The sequence below is a fragment of the Panthera pardus genome, unplaced genomic scaffold (assembly GCF_024362965.1).
Source record: "Panthera pardus isolate Hobbes unplaced genomic scaffold, ASM2436296v1 HiC_scaffold_12, whole genome shotgun sequence".
In the NCBI taxonomy this organism is placed as follows: Eukaryota; Metazoa; Chordata; class Mammalia; order Carnivora; family Felidae; genus Panthera; species Panthera pardus.
This window is the reverse complement of record NW_026526677.1, coordinates 14,932,738-14,947,864: the sequence shown is the minus strand read 5'-3', so window position 1 is coordinate 14,947,864 and position 15,127 is coordinate 14,932,738. Positions and strand designations below refer to the sequence as shown.

At 41.1% G+C, this 15,127-nt stretch overlaps 2 protein-coding genes across 2 annotated transcripts; one reads left to right on the top strand and one right to left on the bottom strand.

Moving 5' to 3' along the window:
- The first annotated feature begins 1 nt into the window (after nucleotide 1).
- On the top strand, nucleotides 2-910 carry LOC109245275 (olfactory receptor 4C11-like). The gene has a single exon (XM_019412579.2). It carries the CDS (start codon nucleotides 2-4, stop codon nucleotides 908-910), a length of 909 nt encoding a protein of 302 aa, XP_019268124.2.
- Nucleotides 911-6,708: 5,798 nt separating this feature from the next.
- LOC109245183 (olfactory receptor 4C6-like) lies at nucleotides 6,709-8,953 on the bottom strand. The gene is made up of 2 exons (XM_019412497.2): nucleotides 8,058-8,953; nucleotides 6,709-6,742 (listed from the first exon to the last, which is right to left on the bottom strand). The coding sequence occupies exons 1-2, from the start codon at nucleotides 8,951-8,953 to the stop codon at nucleotides 6,709-6,711; spliced, it is 930 nt and encodes a 309-aa protein (XP_019268042.2).
- Between the last annotated feature and the right edge of the window lie 6,174 nt (nucleotides 8,954-15,127).

The following is a 15,127-nucleotide window of genomic DNA, read 5'->3' as shown; positions in this document are numbered from 1 at the left end:
GATGAATAGCAGTGTGACTGAATTCATTCTCCTTGGGTTGACACGGGATGCAGGAAAGCAGAAGGCAGTATTTGGGGTCTTCTTGATTCTTTACCTTGCGACACTGTTGGGGAACTTTCTCATTGTAGTGACTATTAAAATAAGCAGGACCCTTGGGAGTCCCATGTACTTCTTCCTGTTCTATCTGTCTTTTGCTGACGCCTGCTTCTCTACAACCACAGCCCCCAGATTGATTGTGGATGCCCTTGCTCAGAAGAAGACCATTTCCTACAATGAGTGCATGATTCAGGTCTTTACATTCCATTTCTTTGGGTGCATGGAAATCTTGGTGCTCATCCTTATGGCTTTTGATCGCTATGTAGCCATTTGTAAGCCCTTGCGATACACTACCATCATGAGCCGGCACGTGTGCAGCGTTTTGGTGATTCTAGCCTGGGTGGGATCATGTATCCACTCTTCGGCACAAATTTTCCTGACTTTGAGATTGCCTTTCTGTGGCCCCAACGTGATTGACCACTATTTCTGTGACTTGCAGCCCTTGTTGAAACTTGCCTGTATGGACACTTATGTGATAAATTTGCTAGTTGTTTCCAACAGTGGGGCCATATGCACGGTGAGTTTCATAATCCTGCTTATCTCCTATGTTGTCATCTTGTACTCTCTGCGAAACCACAGTGCTGAAGGAAGGCGAAAAGCCCTTTCCACCTGCACCTCCCACTTTATTGTGGTTGTCTTATTTTTTGGCCCATGCATATTCATATACACACGCCCGCCAACCACATTTCCAATAGACAAGACAGTGGCCGTGTTTTATACAATTGGGACACCCTTGCTCAACCCTCTGATCTATACACTGAGGAATATGGAAGTGAAAAAAGCCATGAAGAAATTATGGTGTAGCAAAGTATGACTTCTCTTGATACAGGATATTTAGGGATTCTAATGTATATTTCCTTTTTTTTTCTAATGTATATTTCCTTAAGAGATTGGTTTTCCTTCATGGACTGGAAAGATGAAATATTCTCATTGGGGGAAAATCCATTAAGGAATTTTAATATCACTAATATTTTATATATTTAATTGACTTATCATGAATAAGTACGAATGAATATACATCCTTAATTCTGAGAGGATTGCATTAGAATAGGATAATTTAAAGTCTGTAACCATTTTTGAACCCCCTTGCTGGCCCTTAGTTGAATTCTATTCACCTATGGCCATATTTACCTGATAATTTCACCTCCTGTGCAATTTGTCTTCAGAAAGAAATGCACTGACTAGTGACAGAATGATTGTGTAGTGTGTGTATGTGTGTGCACACACTAATTCTTTACAGATTTTATTCTCGTCCTTAAGAACTTGGACATAGAGCTAATCCATATGGAACTGGAACTTAGAAATGAAGGTAGTGGTCTTGACTACCTGGGACTTAGCGATGATGTTCTGAGAAATTCTGTGGTGGAATCTGTGCCTAAGCCTGACTCACTGGGACATCTACATGGATGGACCCTCAAGCTCCCAGAAAAGCTGGAAACCTCAGTGAAAACCTGGACCTTCACCGGAAAGAACTCTCAATGTTTGGTGAATGGTGGGAGAAGGAGAGTTGTACACTTGGCAGTGATGGGCGGTATCTGCCAGTCAGCTGCTTTATTGGCAGGGTCCTTCCCCTTCATGTTCACAGAGAAGGGGCAATGTGGGTGTTTGGCAGCAGGAATATGCAGAAGGATGAGGGGTAGACGGAGGGCTGGAGAACTATGTACACTGTAGAGACAGAAAAGGTGAATGGAAAGTGGTAAGGTTAAGAAAATATGTTTATTAGTGCTCAGAAAGCTGTGGGAATTCTCTTCTCATGCTTAGATCATAGAGATCCCAGATTCCCTTAGATTTTAGATAAGGTCTCAGTTGGGAGGGGTGGGAGAAGTGGTCAGGGGACAGAGAGGTCCTACTTGACCTGGTACCTTGCAAACTGGCTCACTCTCTCTGCTTCTGAAAAATCTTGAGATCCTTTTATTTGCCCTCCTTTTGGGGGCTTTTTGTAGGCTGTCTAATTTTAGTATCCTTGATGTGGGAAGAAGGTTTCTATTTCTTATGATAACTGATGACTCCTTGTTAGCCCTCAGAAAGCCAGTGGTTACCTTCCAAATTCTGTACCCTTCCCAATGAACTCTTTTCGGCTGGTCCCTAGAAGATCTCCTTACAGCTTCTCTGTGGCATCTATCTAGTTGTAGGGTACTTCTGTTGACCATTTCCTTTGGTTTGGAAATAGGCATAAGGTGATTTAGACACACAGTTCACATCCATTGTGTCTACTCAACATTTCAATTTTAACTCCTTGCTACATGAGAAAGGTTACATTATAAATAATTTCTGTGAACACTGGACCCCAAGATAATTTATTTTCATTTAGAAAGTGATTGTACATTACTCTGAAATGAGAAATATTTACTTCTTTTCACATAAAAGCTAAAATTTTAAGAATAAAAATTTGTATAATATAACCTTATCTGTAAATGAGAAAGACTTCAAGTGAACTGGGTGGAGATTGACCTTGGGAAGGAGTAATGAGGAAAGGTGAAAGGGAGTCACTCCAAGTATAGGAACAAGAGAAAGGAAAGGAAGACAGAAAATAAGTCTTTTCATTGGTCATAAGGAAAAATGACTTCATCAAAGTTTCAAGATGCCTCTTATAAAATCCTTCTGTGATTTCAGTGACTAGCAGAGATGTGTCTGTTCTCTCCTCTCTACATTTAGGCTGGAATCCTTCTGTGCAAACAAAAAGACCTCAGCATCCGGGACAGAATCATCACTAGGGTTCAACAGACAATGGGCATAGTTAGTATTGAGGTAATTATAGCATCAGCCACTTCAAATAGCTGGACAACTGAGGAGGGTCTGTAGGAATCTAACAAGTGATAGGTAGTTACAGAGTTCTGTAGGGTATCATAGAGATCTGTCACCCTCGTCCTTTCTTCACCCCATGAATCAGAAGGGGTGGATCAGGTTAGAAGCTAGAATGAAAGGGTTTGAACAGTAAAACACAGTTAAGGAATAATGGCAGTGTCTTAGGTCCCCTGAGCTTCTAAGCTGACCTGCAGTACCTAAAAAATTAAAAATTTCCAGAAGAAAGACAGGATTTTTTAGCTGGGAATTCCAGCAAAAGTGCTGAGATTGCATATTCTATGGGTCAGACACCTCTCCCTGAAACAATCACTGTGGTAAAACAACAACAAAAAGTTCTCTGTGTTCAGATCCAGGTGAATGGGTGGCTCTATGATCTTCTCTGGGACCTCTCAGGTGTTTGGGTTCGATTAGCTATAGTCTGATCCGATATGATCTTGAACGGGACGGTGGTGCTCCTTCCCTGGTGGCCTGTCGTCCAGCATGCTAATCCGGGGTTGTTCTCATGGCAGAAGTGTCTCAGAGAGCAAATGAAAGTGCACAAACCTCTTGAGGCAGAGGCTCAGAACTGGCGTTCTGTCGGGGTGTCTATCACGTTCTATCGGCCAAAGTGAGTCACAAGGACTTCCCAGACTCAGAAAGGGAAGGTCTGCAAAGTTACAAGGAAACCAGTGTAGATACAGGGAGGCTAATAACTGTGGGCACAGTGTAATAATTCTGGCCCAAATGCTTACCACGTGCCTGGGAATTTTCAACGTGTTTTGTAGAATTTAATTGATTTCATCCTTAGCAGTGCCTATACTATACTCTATGTCTTTGTTCATGCTGGTCCCATTACCTGGAATGTCCTTTCCTTTGGCTAACTTGGAAACACCTTACTCATGTTTCAGGCTCAACTTCAATGTCATCTCTTCCAGGAAGCTTTTCGTGGCTCAGCCAAAGGCTCTTTATTTACACTCCATTAGTACTTGTGTAAATTACTTCTCAACATGTTCATCACATTATGTTGAATTTAATTAATTTGTGTACCTTTCCATGGCTTTTACATTTCCTATCTCCAGGGAATTGGCATAGAAGAATTTAGAAGCGTAGGGTTAAACTGGGCTTTAAACTAGGCTTAGAAATTTATCTGGAACAATTCACTTAATCTCTTTGTATCTCAGGTAGCTCATCTGCCAAATGGGAGCACAACGGTAGTGAATGTATAGATTTATGGCAAAGATGAGATGAGTTAACATTGATAAAGTGCTTAAGGAATACCCTTCATTATTATTGCTTATATTTGCATGATCACAATACACATAATCAGTAATGTTTCAATAAGCTGAAACATTTTTAAAACTCTTCGAGGAACTTAAAAAGCAGATGTTGTCTTTCCGAAACAATCAAGATGATGTTCTGAAAAATATTGCTTAGAGAAATTAGTTGAAAGGGTTCAAATATGGGACTGAGCAGGAAATATATTTAGTGCTTCACTGACAAGTTACACCAGGGAAAGTTAAGTCACTCACAGGAAGTTTCCTTTCTTCTCTCATTTCCCAGCTTCCTTTCAGTTGGGCGCAAGTGATTTTACCTGCCTGGCCCCTGTGGATTACTACAGCTTTGTGATATATTTGCTCTTGGTTCTTCTCCCCCTTCCCCCCTCCCCGTCCCCCCCAATCTTTGACCATTCTCACATATATATTCAACCGCATGGAGTTTAGAATCAGTTTGTCAGTTTCCATGAATATCATCTCCAGAGATTTCGATTAGGAGCTCACTAAATGTGTCAGTTAATTGGGAAAAGTTAACAACTTTCAAATGTGAGTTTCTCCTATCATGAATCGTAGAACTCACCTTATTCAGTTGTCATATGTCTTTTTGTGAAGACGTTTAGTCTGCTTTTTGTAATTTTTGTTACATCTCTTAGTTTGATGATGAAGACCATTTATTTTATTTTTTAAACTTGTTTATTATGCTTACATTTGGAAGTAATATTGTGCTTATTTTTGACCAAGATTTTTAATAAACACTATAATATGTCTGTTGGTTGTGTTGGTTTTGCTAAGTAGATGAACACATCACCCAGCAATGAATTCTGTTGCTTCATTTTTGGTTTTGATTGCCTTATTTCCTTTTTACTGTTACTTCATTGGCTGACACAGAATTTCCAAAGTGACAGCCAATGGACTGGAATTCACCTGAAAGTTTGTAAATTTGTTTGATCCCAAATTGTTCTTTAGAATACGATTTTACCAACCTTTAAAAAAATCAGCCATTGGGGCGCCTGGGTGGCGCAGTCGGTTAAGCGTCCGACTTCAGCCAGGTCACGATCTCGCGGTCCGTGAGTTCGAGCCCCGCGTCAGGCTCCGGGCTGATGGCTCGGAGCCTGGAGCCTGTTTCCCATTCTGTGTCTCCCTCTCTCTCTGCCCCTCCCCCGTTCATGCTCTGTCTCTCTCTGTCCCAAAAATAAATAAAAAACGTTGAAAAAATTAAAAAAAAAAAAAATCAGCCATCAACCTATTCAAATCATTAAAAGTTATATGAAATATGGATGCCTGATTTGTCTTAAAAATCTGAGTGTGAGGCAAATTTGGATATATGCTCCCCATAGGGTGACCACAGAGCAGAGCTTAGTCTGGGCAGACTCGAATAGGGGACAGCATTTGTTCCCTTTTGTTAGGGAACAAATGTTTTACATTTCTTCTTAAACATCTTTGCACAATTTGACTTTACTCAATTTTTAAAATCTTCCTGGTGTCTGTAGGTATATGAGGTTGAGAACGTGGCATTAAGACTCTTAGTAAAATATATAATAATAGCAGTTATAGAAGATGGCCTTATTTCTGAATTTAATGGATTACTCTTCTAATTAACCGTGACATTTTCTTTAGGCTTCTGGAACACACTTTTCATCAAGTTAAAGAGATTCATTTTCCTTTTAGTTGGTTGTGCTTTAATTATAATTCAGTTTAAAAATTGACATCTCAGAAATAGCCCCTTTTGCTTTTAACTTTATTATTAGAGTTATATAAATATAACTTTATTATTAGAATATCCTGGTACCAGAAATCAGTAAACTAAAGATTGTATCGGAAAGCAGAATATGTAAAAAATTTCCAGACCTTATGTGCTAAAATGTATTTAATGAGAAACAGAGGCATGCTGTGACCTGAGAACTTATTTAATCATCATAAAAAAGATGTGAACAAACTGGCAGTTAACCCTAAATTGTAAGTTGGCACAGTCACAAAAAGCTCTCAACAATTGAATAAGAAACATGAAACTAAAGCTAGGATTGCACTGTTTCTTTGATTGACGTTTATCAAGGTATCAAATCTCAAACATCACAAAATATAAAGTCTTGGACCTCATTCCAAGGACGTTCCTAGTGTTTATATTACACGACTCTAATAAAATAAAGATTATCCTAAGCTTTTTCAAAGACCCAAGTCATCACATTGTTGTGGATTTTTCTTCTGTACTGATACATGGAAAAAATGAAAAACTATAAAACTAGGAGGATTACTTTACTGTGAAATAAAGATATTTCTAAATGTTTATTTATTTTCAGAGAGAGAGACAGAGAGAGAGCAAGCAGGGCAGGGGCAGAGGGAGAGAGAGAGAGAGAGAGAGAATTCCAAGCAGGCTCCACACTGCCATCATGGAGCTGGAGGTGGGACTCAAACCCACGAACCATGAGATCATGAGCTGAGCTGAAATCAAGAGTCAGATGCTTAACCGACTGAGCTACCCAGTGCCCCTACTATGAAGTATTAAATGGTACTGTAAAATTCCTTCTACAATCAAAACTGAAAGAACAAATAGAAACTAGCTGCAAAAGCTTTTTACACTTTGCCTCCAACTCCCCTATAACACAAAAGTTAAAGTCATTCAGTCTTCCTGGAGAATTTCTGGCTCAAGGTTATTTCTAAGAAACCATAACAACATTCGTGCTCTTTGTGGTTATAGGGAGCAGTAGCTGTCTCCACACGACATAATCTGACCCCTGTGTACACTTCTCACCTTGCTTCTTGCCACTCTACGTGGGCCACTATGTTCCTTGAAAATACCATGGTAGTCCTGTTTTAGAGTCTCCCTTTCTAGAATCTTCATCGCACTCATCTTCACGTGCCATTTCCTTCTGATCATTGCTGTCATTTATTGGTGTTCTCATCATTAAAAGCATTAAAGTTATTAAAGTATTAATATATTTCATCACTTTTCCTCAACAATCAGCTGAAATGCTATGAGCTAATAGAATCCTTCTCTTCCTACCCAATATGAAGGACCCTCCATAAAATAACCAGAGCCTTCCATTTCCACAAACTCTGTTCTAATGATCACTCCCTGCCTTTTGTTTGTTTGTTTTTAATTACTTATTGATTATCTCCTTGTTCGCCCCAACTATCTGAACTTGGCTGTTTGGGCAGGGGAGTGGGGAAAGCTCTTCCATTCTATAATCATTCAACAGACATTTATTGAAAACCTAACAGATGCCAGGCATAAATAAAACAGAAGTCCTTCCCACAAGATGTCCAGTACAGAGAAAGCTGGCAAGTAGCCAAAGTCAAATGACGTTTATGTAAAAGCAATTATACTATTGATCATTTTTACTAAGAAAATAAGGAAGATGTCGGCATAGGGATTATGGTAAGAGTGGGGGAATCTTTAACAGAGGTGTGAGGGGGAGGCTCTATGAGGTGATAGTGCTTCATGTCTTAGTTTGAAGCTGTAAATTAGGGGGAAACAGCCACCTGAAGAGGAGGAGGGCTTGCTCTCAGAGAGAAGCAAAAACTTGAAGAGCTGAGGGGGCAGGTGAAAAAGTCCCACAACTGCTGACGGACAGTGAAGGAGGAGGTGAGGCGCTCCAGATGTGGACTTAGAGGCAGTAGAAAGATTAAGTGGAGAATTTTACCACAAGGCAGGATGTTTCTAAAGGCAATGGGAAGCCAAGGAGGGTCTAAATCAGTAGCAGATCATAATCCTTTAACAAATCCATGGTCCTTAAATCCTGAATCATAAAGAACTTTATATTGTTAAGAAATCCCTCTGGCCGCTAGTGGAGAATGGACAGTTTATTTCTCACACGTGTCTGAAAGAATTCCTCTTTATGGGAGACATGATGCTCTTAGCATGACACGCACCTGCCAACAAAAGCCCCGCCCCCTTTCCCCCACAGTTTCCCCATGGCATTTTTCACCTCTGCGTTCCTCAGGGTGTAGATCAGGGGGTTTAACATGGGCGTGATGATGGAATCAGACACGGCCATTGCCTTGTCTAGGGGGTAAGTGGCCACAGGCCGCACGTACAGGAAAATGCAGGGCACGAAGAACAAGACGACCACAGTGAGGTGGGAGCCACAGGTCGAGAGGGCTTTGCGCCGCCCCGCAGAGCTGCAAGACTTCAGGGAGCAGAGGATGACCACGTAGGAGGCCACGAGGATAAGGAAGACGGTCACACACATCAGCCCACTGTTGAGGATGACTAAGAGACCCGGGGCGTGGGTGTCCATGCAGGCGAGTTTCAGCAATGGGAACAAATCACACATGAAGTGATCGATGACATTGGGACCACAGAAGGGTATTTGATACATGAAGAGAAGCTGTATTGCTGCGTGGATAAACCCCCCCACGCAGGCGCCTCCCAGCAGCAGGCGGCACACCCGAGGGTTCATGATGCTCGGGTAGTGCAGGGGCTTACAGATGGCCACGTAGCGGTCATAGGCCATCACGACGAGAAGGATGACCCCCACACCACCAAAGAAATGCTCCGCAAAGAGCTGGGTCATGCAGCCTTCAAAGGAGATGGTAGTTCTCTCGGAGAAGGAGTCCACGATCATCTTGGGGGCAATGACAGAACAGTAGGTGGCATCCATGAGGGACAAGGAAGTGAGGAAAAAATACATAGGTGATCTCAGGCTCTGACTTGTGATCACGGTTACCACCATGAGTAGGTTCCCCAAAACCGTGGACACGTACAGGATTAGAAACACAGCAGAGAGCATTTTCCGCAGCTCTGGGTTCTCTGTGATGCCCAAAAGAATGAATTCAGTCGCATTGTTTGGATTCTCCATTTATTGGGTGCTTATATGAGCTCCAGCTGGGAGCTGGAAAACCTAAAAATGCAACATATGATTTATAATTAGTGATTGTTGGCCTCATGTCTTTCCAGGACCTCAGGGACCTTATTATTTGTTTGTATTCATTTATTCACTATCCAAGCATTTGGATCTTAACAACATGCTAAATGAAGAGTTGAAAAGATAGATACTTCATTCATGCCAGCTTCTCCCATGACATTTGTCCTCTTTATTTAAATGGTTCTTCCATGTGATATAGTTTTCCTCTTCCTTTTCCTTCCTTTCTTCTTAATAGCCACTTTTTTTGAGTGCTTATCTTACTCCAGGTACTAGAATAACCCTATGATGTTTTCTTTTGTTTTTGGTTTTGTTTTTGTTTTGTTTTGTTTTTGTTTTTTTTACAGATGATGGAGCAGACCCTCATAAAGTTTAGGAGACTTAGCCAAGGTTGCACAGCTCGAAGGGGTGAAGCCAGAACATGGGCCATACTTTCTGACTCCAGAATCGGTGCCCTCAAATATCAATATTGCTTCCTTAGTAATTACTCTGTGAGTTTATCATTTGCTAATCAGTGTGCTAATTACAGTGCGATATATTACCCTGTTTTATCTTCAAAACAATCTGAAGTGGGTTATGCTTCCAATGCTCTTTTCCAGATGTTGTGACAGTTCCATTGTAATTCTGTAATTTACCCATCAGTATTAAATGCTCAAAATATACCTAAAAGTTGTGGTTGTATAATACCTGGGTAATATACCTAAATTGAGTAAGATTATACACAGTGATAGTTGATGGGGGGTGGGAGGGAGCGGAGGGTGGGTGATGGGTATTGAGGAGGGCACCTGTTGGGATGAGCACTGGGTGCTGTATGGAAACCAATTTGACAATAAATTTCATATTAAAAAAAATAAACAGTGATGGTCCAGCAGATCCAGGTCACAACAGACTGACTCAATCCTGAACAGCCTTAAGTCATTCCTTTTGGTTTCCTCTGTTCCCAAAATGGAGCAAAGTTCCCCCCCACCCCCAACATAAATGGCAACAAGTAGGCAATTCTGCTCTCCTTTTAAAGAAATGTAACACATCTTGGGAAGTTAAATCTCTTACAAGAGGTAAATCTCTTACTGGAATTTTGATTGCACAGCTCAAGTTGCTAACTACTATGTTCCGCTACTTCCTAAGAGAACAGATGATACGGTGTTTCAAGAAAGTTACTGTTGCGACCCAGAGGAAAAGCTGCAGTGAAGACGTGCCTTGTATACTACTGGGAACTACTTTTTAAAAAAATTCCTTTACTTTGAGAAAGAAAGAAAGAGAGAGAGAATGGGCATGAGAGGAGGAGAGGGGGAGAGAGAGAGAGAGAGAGAGAGAGAGAGAGAGAGAGAAGAGAGAGAGAATCCCAAGCAGGCTCCACACGGGGCTAGATCTCACAACGGTGAGATCATGACCTGAAGCGAAATTCAGAGTTGGACGTTTAACCCACTGAGCCATCCAGGCGCCCCACTCCTGGGAATTTTTAAGCAGAGGATGGCTGCTATACCTTAGGAATTTTTGAGAGTATAGCTTCAACTGATGCGTGGAGTATACCACTGTGTGAACGCTGAGAAGTTCCTCACACAGTTCAGCAACCCCACCCCGTGCACAAAATGCAGAGCGCCCACAGATGACCGTGGCAGTGCCATTTATTCACATTGCTTAACCTCCTCCTCTCCCTCCTGACCCAGGAACTGAGATCTTTCTTGTAAGGACGCTTGTGAATTACAAGGAACACTGACTCCAGAGTCAGGGAATGAGACGTGAATTTTATTCCATGTTGTGTCACTAATGTGGTCTGCCATTTGGGCATGTTGCTGGCATCTCCCAGCCTCAGTGTCCTCATTTGCAATGTAAGGATGGCTCACTGGACGAGTAACAACAAAGGACTCTGTTGCTTCCTCACAAAAGTGCTCATCTCTTAATTGATTGTATTGATTGTTTAAGCCGCTGGGTACGTTTTCTTAGAGAGGCGATTCATTTCATGTTAAAAAAAATTGAGGGGCACCTGGGTGGTTCAGTTGATTGTCAGCCTCTTGATTTCAGCTCAGGTCATGGTCTCGGGTTTCGTGAGTTTGAGCCCCACGTCTGGCTCTGTGCTGGTAGCAGAACCTGCCTGAGATTCTCTCTGTCCCTCCCCCCACTCATATTTCTCTCTCTCTCTCTCTCTCTGTACATCCCTCTCTCAAAATAAATAAATAAACTCTAAAAAATTGGAAAGCCACCACTCTAAGTAATATCTAATGTTCCATTTGTCTTATGGCTTGGGGCTTGAGTGACTTCATATCCATACAGTATAGAATTGAATTTTTCTTTGTAACATTCAGCCCAACACCAGCACCTTCCCCCTTAACTTATTCAGCTTCATTTCTCCGTTCTCCTCATTTTGTTTTTTTGTTTTTTTTTAAATTTTTTTTAACGTTTATTTATTTTTGAGACAGAGAGAGACAAAGTATGAACAGGGGAGGGTCAGAGAGAGGGAGACACAGAATCTGAAACAGGCTCCAGGCTCTGAGCTGTCAGCACAGAGCCCGACGCGGGGCTCGAACTCACGGACCGCGAGATCATGACCTGGGCCGAAGGCCACTTAACCGACTGAGCCACCCAGGCGCCCCTCTCCTCATTTTGTTTATTCCACTGTCATCCCATCCACTTTCTGCCAGACTCCTAGCATTTCTTTCCACAGCTGCCTTTCTGTTTGCAGGGAATGTCACTGGATCCAGACCCAGCAGACCTGCCACAAAGTCACAGCCAGGCCACTTACTGGCTTAGTGATCTCAGCCTCTGTAAGCCTCAGTTTCTGCAGTAGCACAATTACTAAAACAGAAAGACATACACAACTCACAGAATAATGGACATAAACTCACAGGATGAGAGAGGGGCCAGAGAGAAAGACGTCAGAGGGAAGGAGAAAGGGAAAGAGAGGGAGGGAGAGAGAGAGAGAGAGAGAGAGAGGAGAGAGGAGGAAGCTGAATTGGAAAAAAGCCATCAGAGAATCTCTTAGTAATTCTTCCCAGAATGCCTATGAGCAGTTTTCAGAAAACTACACATTTTATTTTCCAGTTTTCATTTCTAAATAAACATTCATTCATTTAACGTTGAAAAATTTTCTCAGAAGGAAACCAAAGTAGATCAAGCAAAATAACTGAATCTAATTCAGGTGTGCACTCAAGTTCATAATCAGGGTTCCTTATTCAGAGAATAAGTATTGCTTACAGATAAAGCAAACAAACAGGTATCGAGTGAGAATGACTGACATACTTTAAGAGTAATAGACGTGTATGTACGTATTCAATGTAATTAATTCAATTAATGTTATATTTGAAAATAATTTCTAAGCTATAATTCTATGCAATAACTGAAACCTACATATGAAATGCTTACACCAAATAATGGAGATGATTCTTAGAGCTTAGATTTTACAGTTGGTCAACAATGGAAAGTGGCATAACTAAAGATTCTAAGGTCACTTAACCTAAGATCTTACCAAACTCGGGATTCTGTCACATGAAGTAAGTTCAGAGAGTCCAAGAACCAGGTGCAGTTTTTCTAACTTGGTTTTTCTAACCGTGGAGGCAAAGTCTCTAGGACATAAACAAGGGAAAAGCCATCCACTTATTACATCTTGGCCAAATTTGTAGAACTGGGATTTGTATTGCTTTCAAAGAGAGAGTTAAACAGGAGACTTAAGTAGTTATGATCTTAAGGAGGAAATAACCTTTCTCCAAGGGATTACCAAGGGATTTACATTCTCTCCAATTAAGGACAACTGCTAAAAGATATCCAAGTACAGTGCTTACCAAATCATTCAGGTTTCTTTTTGAACCCTAGTTGATTGTATTCTTAGGTCAACGTAGACAGGGGTCTTGTTCACCTTCTTAGAAGACAAATTATGAAATTAATGCTCTCCTTTTGGCACAGAGGATCTGTTTGGGCAGCTGTGACATACCACAGACCACATCATTCTAGTTTCATCCCCTGAGGCCGATTCTCCACTGATGAAGGTGCTAACCCCCGAGCCAGTGAATTCTCATCCATCTGCTATAACAATGTGGTATTCCCAGGGGACAGGATCATTGCTGGGGTCAGACCGAGCTGCTCCACAGCAGAAGTCGAGGTCAGTATCAACAATTGAGTCATTTGTTCCTGCACTGTGACCTGTAGGGTAGTTATAGGGGAGCCACATGTATTCGCATCCAACAGAGCCATGGGTTTCGTAACAGCATTTTTTCCCTCCCTTTGGAATAATCTTTGTAAATCTTAAGAAGTTATTCAGTGGCAGTTGTTACCCTTGAGCAGTTCCACACATAAGTCGAAGGCCGAACTTGGGTTCTATAAAAGAATTCCTAACCTATCAAGATTCTCTACTCTGAGACAGTCAAACTGACTTACATTATCTCCTAGGGTCCTACTTTTTCCTGATTTTCTGTTGAAAATTTTTAATTTTTGTGTCTCATTCGTAATTATTTTAGCACCCTTCCCCCACTGAGTTCGTGGTGACTCCCATTCATTGGTTTCGATAAAACATAAATACTATATCCTGGATTAAATGGTATTTTTCTAGTACTTTTCCAGTGCTGAATGTTGAACTGTTCTTACTTGTATTCCAGCCTCCCAGGCAGGACACGACTATCAAATGACAGAAAGAGGCCAGGAATTTTATTATTATTATTATTATTATTGTTAATTATTTTAAGTAGACTTCACGTTCAGCACAGAACTTAGCATGGGGCTTGAATTCACCACCCTGAGATCAAGACCTGACCTGATATCAAGAGTCAGATGCTTAAATAACTGAGTCACCCAGGTGCCCAGGAATATTTTATTCTTTTTTTTAATGGTTATTTACTTACTTGGAGAGAAAGAGAGAGAAAGCGCATGCAAGCTGGGGAGGGGCAGAGAGAGAGAGAGAGAGGGAGGGAGAAAGAAAGGGAGAGAGAGAATCCCAAGCTGGTTCCAAGTTGTCAGAGCAGAGCCTGATGTGGGGCTTCATCTCACAAACCCTGAGACCATGACCTGAGCTGAAATCAAGTGTCAGATGCTAAACCAACTGAGCCACCCAGGTGCCCATGTATTAGTTTATTCTTACTCCAGTTTCTGCTGCCTCTAATTTGCAGCAACAATTGCAACTTTTGTCTTTTTTTAGTAGTTATGTATTGCATGTAATATATTACAGGAATAAGACTTTTTCGAGGCAAATATAATTGCCCAAAATGGAATAAACAAAGTGATCCTTAATACCCAGATTCCCAGCAGTGGGAATGTCACTTTCTAGCAATAACAGATCTTCAGCAGATTCAAAGGGTAAGAGGGGGTTGAGAGACGCATAACGCTTGCAAGAAAGGTATTATGAGAATTGAATATAAAAGATCACCTTCAGAGAATCTTTACATGTTACTCTGTCACGTATGTATTTTACATTTTCATGGAGGGACATTACTGCTGCAAGTTACAGGTGATGAAGTGTGACAATTTTGTCATGATTTTCCAAACAGTAAGTCAAATTATTTTTTAATGAACGAAGGTATAATTGAAGTTGAACCAACAAAAATTATCTATGGGAACTTATGCTGCAAATAATGCTAGTTTAGTACACGGAATATTAAATTGAACTTTAAACACATGAATTGCAATGCTTCATGTGCTACTGATCAGCCGTAGGTCCTTGTGAGTAAAGCAATTATTAATCTTCTCTAAGTCTTATTTGCTCATCTGTTGCTAAGAGCTGAAAGGGATGGTCTCTGAAGTCTCACCTTCCAAATCCCTCAGGAGTATAAGCGATGTGAAGAACCCAGTTTCCATGGAGACACCAAGATATAGGGAGTATGCAAAACGTGGCTTTTAGCATTCCACCGTATCTTCTAAAGTGTAGGTGGGTGGAAGAGAGGTCAAGGGAGCCCATGCAAGGTGCTAAATATAAGCTTAAAATATGCTCTATAGCTGGTCACAAGAAAAAAAATCACCTTGCTTTCCAGGTAGGAAGATCTTTAAAGGCTTTATTAATGTGGTAAAGGAAAGAAGAAGCAGAATGGGAATTCCTTGGTAACTGGAATGACGCCCATCCAGGAATAGAGTGACCATTTTATGTGATACTCAATTTTCCAAATTGATTAAGTAACAGAAATTTTAATATGT

Excerpts from the sequence above, each read along its gene's own strand:
- LOC109245183 (XM_019412497.2), bottom strand. The coding sequence starts at position 8,953 with ATGGAGAATCCAAACAATGCGACTGAATTCATTCTTTTGGGCATCACA. Across the intron at positions 6,743-8,057 it reads AAAAATGCCATGGGGAAACT|TTGGAGGCAAAGTGTAAAAA; the intron begins GTGGGGGAAAGG and ends GTTATAGGGGAG.
- LOC109245275 (XM_019412579.2), top strand. The coding sequence starts at position 2 with ATGAATAGCAGTGTGACTGAATTCATTCTCCTTGGGTTGACACGGGAT.